We start from the raw sequence: 8,351 nt of genomic DNA, 5'->3' as shown, positions 1-8,351 counted from the left end.
GCATATACTTTAGAACATAATTTTTCAGAAGGGCTCAGTGACAATCCAACCAATCTGAAGAATATATCAGTTATCTACAGGCTGTACCTGGCTGGCAGGTATAGCCAGGTCACATAGCAAGCTGAAATAGTCCAACCTCAATCACAGGAAGAGGGAAAAATGACACGATTGCAATATACTAAGGCAGCAGGTAAGTCATTCTTCACCTAGGTCGGCAAGTGCCAATAAAATCCTGTGCACAAATTAGTGAATGAGTCTGATCTGGTTTACCTATGAACTTGCCCCTGAACTGAGAAAAGGACCTAAGACCTGCGCTTGCAATTTTAGCTGATGAATTCATTAGATTTTTATAAGGCAAATAATGTAGAAAGAACAGAATTTCTAAAACCATTTATCCTGTGATGTTGTAAAATCAAAGTACTACTTTATTAAATGAGTTATTTTACACAATATGAACATCAATATAATTACAATTGTAAAAAAATTTTTTATAACAAGGATGGACTGATTTTCAGATTTCCAAATCAGAGTCAACTGTACATTTACACAGAATTGTCTTTGCATGAAGCCCAAAAGGGAACAGCATAAAAATGAGTGTTTCTGTAGCCCCTTTATTTTTGCTGATCAACAGTTTGTTAGAAAAGCAGCTGCAGGTTTGTTACCTAAGGTCTGAGACAGTAGAAGAATCAAAGTCATCACGTATTCACCTACAAAACAAAAGATGTTCAGTGAATGTAAGCATTACATAAATATGATTTATATGTATTTCAAGTGTCTTTAAAAAAAAAGCAAAACATGCCTAAGCTATGAAGTTAGCCTGATAGTTTTGTCAACTAAGTTTTATAAACAGATCTTTGATGAATATAAAAAGAAATAATTCTCATACATATACCATCACCATTTAGGAAAAAAATCCAACCACACAGAAAGTACAAACTGATTATTTTCAAGTGACTGTCCCATTTATAGTGAATGCCTACATCCTACCTTATATTTTAATGTACTCTGCTAAGCACTCTAAGTCAAATACCAACAAAAAAGCACTCACAGACTATGGTCTGCATCATTTCTGGGAGCAAGATCCTCAAATACTTTTATAATGGTTATTTTCTTTAAGCTGAAAACTCTTCCATTCTTGGACCAGAGTTGGCCAGCATCACCTCATCCCATTTTTGGCTACAGTGGTAAAAACTTAGATGTTTCAAAGGCATTGAAAGGATATGGTCTGGGGAAATGGACTTCTAACAATTGCAAAGTTAAATGTTAACTTAAAAGAGGGCAGTATTGAAGTCTCAGCTAGAAGACAGAAATCAATTTTACAATTACAAAAAATAATTCTGCTCTTGTATACAACCTGACATTAACAAAAGAAAATATCAATTACCTGTAAACAACTTTATGCCTGAACATCAGCTAATTCTGGAGGAAGTGGAGTCTTAGGATGCTTGCTCTCAAAGTGCTGCTTGAAGGTCTTAGGGTCTGGCATTTGTGTCTAATTTTTAAAATTGTGCAAAAAAGAAGAGTTAGACCTGATTCATGAAACAAAAGTGTGCTTTTAAAATCCTAAGCCTGCTCATGATCAACAACTACTGCAAAACACTTTTAAATTCCTTTAACTTACTGGCTGACACATGAAAAGGACTTTGTAGCAAAGAAATTCGTAGCATATCCCACATTTCACATATAAAAAAGGGATAAGTCACATAGAATATTACCTGATTAACAACAAACAATAATAGATAACATTTACTGGACATGTTAAGCACTGTTACCAAACTTTTCACAGAATCTTCCAGTAATCTTTAATCAGTTTTTACTATCTGCATTTTATGTGCTAAGGAAACTAAAACCTACAGTTTAATTTGTCCAGTACTGTGTTTAACTTAGTACTAGGTACTTCAGATCTCAAATACTACACTATACTGACTTAACTAGGCAAGGACATTCAATTATTTATTCTTTAAGCACATTAGATAAAACATTAAATAAACATTTTTTGTTGTTGTGAGTTCTATATGAGATACTTTAGTATTTTTAGGTCAAAGTATTTTTTCGTTAGTAATTTAGTGAAATTTACTTTTACCTTGTCTCTTTCCAAACAGAATCTGAAGCCCGCTCAATCTCATTATTTTGTGTATATCAAAGCTCAATAAAAACAAGTTATTTAATGTAACAGATTTCTTCTCTTAATGAGAACTTTTAAGGAGTTAGGAATTCTTTCATCGGTAATGACTTCAATAAAAGATTAACTTTAGTCCAGGAATCAATCAAGTCTTCTCAATATCCCTTCCCAGCCATGGGCTTCCCAGTGGTGCAGTGGTAAAGAATCTGCCTGCCAACGCAGGAGATGTAGGAGACATGGGTTTGATCCCCGGGTTGAGAAAATCCCCTGGTGGGGGAAATGGCACCCCCTCTCCAGTATTCTTGCCTGCAGAATCCCACGGACACAGAGGCCTAGCAGGCTACAGTCCATTGAGTCAGATACAACTGAGCATCTGAGCCACTTCCCATCCATACTACCAATTCTACCCAGACATACAGAAAAAAAAGTCTGTTGTAACTGGAACAACCTCACCATGCACTTTTCCTTTGGCACTTTTACTTACTAACTTCAAGGGTGGTGACCTTAGGGGACTTCCCTGGTGGGAGAGGGTATAAGAATCCACCTGCCAATACAGGGGACACAGGTTTAATCCCTGGTCTGGGAAGATTCCACATGCCGTGGAGCAACTAAGCCCAAGCTCTAGAGCCCATGAATCTCACATACTGAACATGCACACACAAGGGCCTGCAACCCACGACTCCTAAGCCTGAGTGCTGCGACTACTGAAGTCCCTGTGCCCCAGAACCCGTGCTCCCCAACAAGAAAAGCCACCACGATGAGAAGCCTGCAGAGTAGCCCCGTCACCGCAACTAGAGAAAGTCCACTAGTAGCAGCAAAGACCCCATGCAGCAAAAAATAAAAATACTAAGAAGAAAAAAAAGTAGTGAGTTTAAACAGGCAAAAAAAAAAAAAAAGACCCTGGCAACTTCTTCGCGGCAGTGTGGTATAGTGGTCCAGAAGGTGGGCTCCGGAGGTGGACCGCCAGGGTTCAGATCCCAGCTCGCCAAAATACTAGCTGGGTGACCCAGCACAAGTTATTTAACTTCCCATGACTCAATTTACTCTTCTGTAAAATAAGAATGAAAGCACTTTATGCCATAGAGGAGTTGTGTGACTAATGGGCGCATACATGTAAAACATGTGGCTCAGTGTCTGGCACCTCGTAAGCACTCAATAGCAGCTGTTATGATTATTCTTCAATCTAATATAGCACATTAATGCTAGTAAAAGCCCTCAACGTGAATATACTCTACTTTGTAGACATAACAACAAATTTAGCAAAGGAAAAAAAAAAAAGCCAAGTATATAACCAGGGGTGTCTTACATAGCTCTAAATTAAGAATGTAAATCTGACTTTTCTTACGAAGTTCAAAGTGTATTATTTGCCCTTAAGAAGACATCTTTTTTCTCCACGAGGAAAGGGTTTTTGCTTTGTTCATTCCTTCTCAATAACACTAAGAGAACTGTGTCTGGCCAGAGGAGCTATTCCAAAAATATAATTGTTGGGAGTTTTAGGGCGGTTCAGTGGTTAGAGGACTCTGTGCTTCTACTACAGGGAACATAGATTCAAAACCTAGTCAGGGAACTAAGATTCTTATGTGTCTCAAGGCACAGACAAAACACACACACACACATACATATATATAATCATTGAATAGAGGAATGAAGATGGGTTCCTAACACAATCACCTCTCAAATCTCCTATTTCAAGGAAAGCATTTATCTTGCTATGTTTGCAAAATTTTAACCTATACAAACCAATCCCTAATGAAAGAACTGTCCATGAGAGAGCTATGTCTTTCAGATAAGACTGGGCATGTTCAGAGTGGTATGGCTGTAGGAAGCTATGTCTTTCAATTCCCCTTACCCTACAGACAGTGCAGGTATATATTAAGGCAGCTTTGGCAGCAGCCTTCTGGTCATGTCCTTGTTTCTTCTTTTGTCCAGCTTGCTTTTTGGCATTTTTCTGCTGAGACTGAATCTTCTGCTGTCCACGAGCCATATCTGAAAACAGAAGTTGAGACATTAGAGTGAAATCTTAATATGGTAACACCCCAAGAACTGGACAGCTGTTTTACAGAAATACTAGTCAATCAAAATGTATGGATTTTCAAATTCTCGCATACAAGGCTACTAGAGGATAAACTGATATAACCACTGTAGAAAACTAGTCACCTATGCTATAATCTCACAATTCCATTCTTGGTATATATTCAACAGAAATGCAAATACATTTTTGTACAGCAAAAGGTACAGTTCAAGAATGCTCACTGCATCTGTTTCCAAAACTGGAAAGAATCCAAATGCTTATTAATAGTAAAGCAGATACATAATGTGTGGCAGACTTCTACAATGGACTACTATGCAACACTCAAAGGGAAGGAACTATTATTACAAGCAACAACATGGTTATATCTCAGTGTTAAAGGAAAAGAAGCCAGATACAAAGAATCTGTGTTGCATAAAGTTTAAAACAGTCAAAACTAATCCAGGAAGTAACAATGGGAACAAAGGACATGAAGGAGATTTTTGGGGTGCCGATAATGTTCTGTGTCTTGATCCACGTAATGGTTATACAAGTGTGTTCACTTGTAAAAATTCACTTAACTATACACTTTCCTGTAGGTAATCTTCAGAAGTTTACCTAAGACAGTTTAGCCCCTTCCTCAATCACTTGATCATTTTGCAAAAGTACTTTCCCCTTTGACCTGAGATTCTTACAACTTTAAGAGAAATAAAAGCTGTCATCCAGTGCCTCTAAAGAAATTCACAGGAGCAGTGGGAACCATACTCTTGAATACTTAGGTTTCATAAAATTACTGTGCTATTCTTTAAAAAAAAAAAAATTGGTCTTCATATGACTGCTGGACAAATTATTAAGTAAGATTAACGGGTTTGTTGTTGTTCAGTTGCTCGGTCATGTCTGACTCTGCGACCCCACTGACTGCAGCACGTCAGGCTTCCCTGTCCTTCACCATCTCCCAGAGCTTGTTCAAATTCATATCCGTCAACATTAAGGGTACTTTTACAAAAATGAAAACTACCCCTTGTTACTACTGGCAATATGAAATTGACATGGGTTAAAAATTAGGGGGAACATTTTTATTTTTTCAATAAAGACTTCTTTAAGACAACAAGTTAAACCTATTCATAAAAGGTCTATAATGAGTTGGAGCTGGTTTTTAAATACTTTAAAATAGGATTTAAGTAGAATCCCTATGGATAGTTTTGACTAGCGCTGCAATTAAATTTTACATTTTTAAGTCATTTCAGTACATGAACACAAAATACATTTATTAACTTCACCAGGAAAGAGTGTTAGCTTGTTCTGACTGGAACCTTAACTAGATAAGAGGTCAAAACAGTCACTGAAACACCGCAGTTTCTCCCAAAAAGAAAAAGGGGAACAACAACAAAAAAGGCACATCCATAGGACAAGTTCCCACTAGCATTAAACATCGAACCTAAAAGTCAAAATACAAAGGAAAGTCAATCCTTTTCTAGGAAGCCAGCTCAGCATTTCAACAAATTACAAAATTTTTCAGTATGGAAGCGACTTAGCAGCAGCAGCCTAATACAGGAACCCCATTCCCATCAAATAATGGTATATACAATCAGATGTGTTAGCCACTCAAGACTAAACTTCCATTTTTGTTATTTTTAAAAAAACCAAATCCTTATTAATTCCAAGTCAAACGAAATGCTTTTTTCAAAAAGTATATTTATGGCAAGTTTACAAACCTATTCCCATGGAAACAGATTTGGACACTTCTGCATTATCTGAATGACAGGTATTCAATCTTTATGACATCTCAATGTTTATAACATTCTTAGTGTCTCAATGCCTTAGTATCAGTACCTTAAGTCAGAATACTTCAGGCTTCACATGGATCTGAACTCTTCCACATGATGTATGCTATGTATGTTAATACACTGATTATGTAGGTAGGTAACCTCTTAACTGTTTTACACTGGGGGGGGGGACCTTATAAAATGGTAAGCTACTAATTCTAGAAGTTGATATCTAGAAGTTATTAGCTATTCCGCTAAAATATTCATGCAGTGATCTGAAAAAAAGCAACTTTTGCAGTTACCATTGCTGATAAACTGGGAGAAGGCAATGGCACCCCACTCCAGTACTCTTGCCTGGAAAATCCCATGGACAGAGGAGCCTGGTAGGCTGCAGTCCATGGGGTCGCTAAGAGTCGGACACTACTGAACGACTTCTTTCACTTTTCACTTTCATGCGTTGGAGAAGGAAATGGTAACCCACTCCAGTGTTCTTGCCTGGAGAATCCCAGGGAAGGGGGAGCCTGGTGGGCTTCCGTCTATGGGGTCGCACAGAGTCGGACACGACTGAAGCAACTTAGCATTGCTGATAAAATACAACATTAACAATACATTTTCCCATTCTCACTGTCATCTCACAAAAGCAACAAAAATACGTAACAGCTTTAATAAAGAAAAGATTGTGGTTGCTGTTCTTATTTTTAAAACAGAAAACACGAGGTAAAGGAAATTGAAATCAGTCTAAGTCTAAATGCGTAAGACAGGCCCCTAAGTTCTAGCGACACGCTTGCATTGATTTCCTTTCTGAAAGCAGAAATGCAAACGAACAAACCACCTGCTTTTGGACAGCTCAACTTAGGGCTTGCTCTCAAGCCAACTGAGAACAAAATCTTAAGCGTAACTAAGCATAACTTCTCCTTGATTAAATGCAGCGAACTGAGGGGCAAGTCATTTACAAATACCTAAAAGCTGGCTTATAACTCTTTATTTTGTATGGTCTTCCGAGGGGGGCTGTAAAGAGGGAAGTAAAGCGAATAACGAGTTCTTCCAATATGAGGGGCTCTTACAGGAGGTACCAAGTATAAGCCTTGCCCCCAAAGAGCCTCCTAAAACCAAAACAAACGAGTAAGAGAAAAAATTGCTGGATCCAGGAAGTAGGATCATTTTCCATTAAGTATCTGAAAATAAAGAGGCCCGGGCAGTGAACAACTGGACTCTAGCTTTTTTAGTGAACTAAGTCCCTTTCGGAGAGGAGAGAGGATGAAAGGGCCGGCAGTTAGGTCTATTTTAGCCAGCTCTTCGCTGAGCCCGGCTGTTAAGCCTGACACACCTTCCTTCCCAGACCGGCCTCTCTCGCCTGGGAGAGAATTCCTCCTCTTTTTCGGCCACCGAAACCCCTACCTACCGGCCCCTCCTCACGGACCCCGGCGCGAGACACGCCTCCCGGGGGCCTCCGCTGCCCGAAACCTGGCCCCTTGGCCACCGTGAGCTCAAGCTGAGGGAAACCGACCAGCTGCTGCCGCCAGCGGGTAAGGTTACCGCTCCTCCGCCGCCGCCACGGCCGGCCTGCGAGCCGGCCACCTGCAGGGCCTGGCGGGCGCCCGAGCTTCCCCTCCTTCCCGGCGGCCCGCGCCGGGACAGGGCAGGCTCGGCGGCCCCCCAAGGAGGCGGGGCAGGCCGGCGGCCCCTCGCGACCCGCGCTGACCCGCCCGCCCCCTCACGGCCCCCGCCGACCCAGCCGGCCGGCCCCCCACCCCGGCTCCCGGGCGTCCTGCGGCGTCAGCGCCGCCCCCACAGCCGCTCACCCGGGCCGGGACAGTCTTGCGTCGGAGAGACCGCGCAGCACGAGAGGGCTTGCGGGGGGAGGTGGCCGGAGGGAGAGGAAGGGGAGCGCGCCCAGCACTGCTTCGGCCTCCTCCACCCGCCAAGGAAGGGAAAGGCGAGAGCCGGCAGCACAACAGCCCGCGACTCGCGCCTGCCGCCGCCGCCGCCGCCGCCGCGCGCGCCCGCCGCCTCTGCCTTGAGGGAGGCCACTACACCTCGTGCTCGCGCACGCCGCGCACTTCTCCCAGTCGCCCCAGCGCCGCCTGTTCCCCGCAGCCCCCGCCCACTCGCCTTCCTGCCCCGGCCTCCCGCCCCGCCTCCCCACCTCCCCACCCGCACGCGCGCCTGCGCCTCTTCCGGTCTCGCGGGCCAATGGTAGCGCGCCCCTATTACATAAGCGCGAGGGGCGGGGCCTGGCCGGGACGGCGGCCTCTCAGAGACCGGAACGGCAGCGGACGTCGCGCTTTATCCCCGGCGCCCCTCCCCTCCGGCGTGCTGCCTTCTAGGCGGCTTCAGCCGGCCCTGGGAGCCGCGTGATCTCGGTCCTTTCGGGTGATGGCCTGCAGTGTGATTCACAGGTCGCTTGCTCACTCAGTCTGACGGCGGCCCGGCCTCAGCCCCCGCGCCCCTTCCT

General features: G+C 43.1%; 1 protein-coding gene across 2 annotated transcripts; it reads right to left on the bottom strand.

The window, feature by feature from the left end:
- Window positions 1-402: 402 nt before the first annotated feature.
- On the bottom strand, window positions 403-7,783 carry ZNF706 (zinc finger protein 706). 2 transcript variants are annotated; one of them, XM_061439264.1, is made up of 4 exons: window positions 7,699-7,783; window positions 3,972-4,108; window positions 1,385-1,492; window positions 403-707 (listed from the first exon to the last, which is right to left on the bottom strand). In XM_061439264.1, the coding sequence occupies exons 2-3, from the start codon at window positions 4,104-4,106 to the stop codon at window positions 1,397-1,399; spliced, it is 231 nt and encodes a 76-aa protein (XP_061295248.1). In that variant the 5' UTR covers window positions 4,107-4,108; window positions 7,699-7,783; the 3' UTR covers window positions 403-707; window positions 1,385-1,396. The 2 variants fall into 2 exon arrangements, with proteins under 2 accessions (XP_061295248.1, XP_061295247.1); XM_061439263.1 differs by lacking the exon at window positions 7,699-7,783 and adding an exon at window positions 7,299-7,389.
- Window positions 7,784-8,351: the final 568 nt, after the last annotated feature.

The sequence above is a fragment of the Bos javanicus genome, chromosome 14 (genome assembly GCF_032452875.1).
Source record: "Bos javanicus breed banteng chromosome 14, ARS-OSU_banteng_1.0, whole genome shotgun sequence".
NCBI lineage: Eukaryota > Metazoa > Chordata > Mammalia > Artiodactyla > Bovidae > Bos > Bos javanicus.
Note: the sequence above shows the minus strand (reverse complement) of the source record. Positions and strands in the feature narration are given on the sequence as shown.

Coding starts and splice junctions, on each gene's coding strand:
- ZNF706 (XM_061439264.1), bottom strand. CDS start 4,106: ATGGCTCGTGGACAGCAGAAGATTCAGTCTCAGCAGAAAAATGCCAAA. Junction 1,493..3,971: donor ATACCTGCACTGTCTGTAGG/GTAAGGGGAATT, acceptor TTTAAAAATTAG/ACACAAATGCCAGACCCTAA.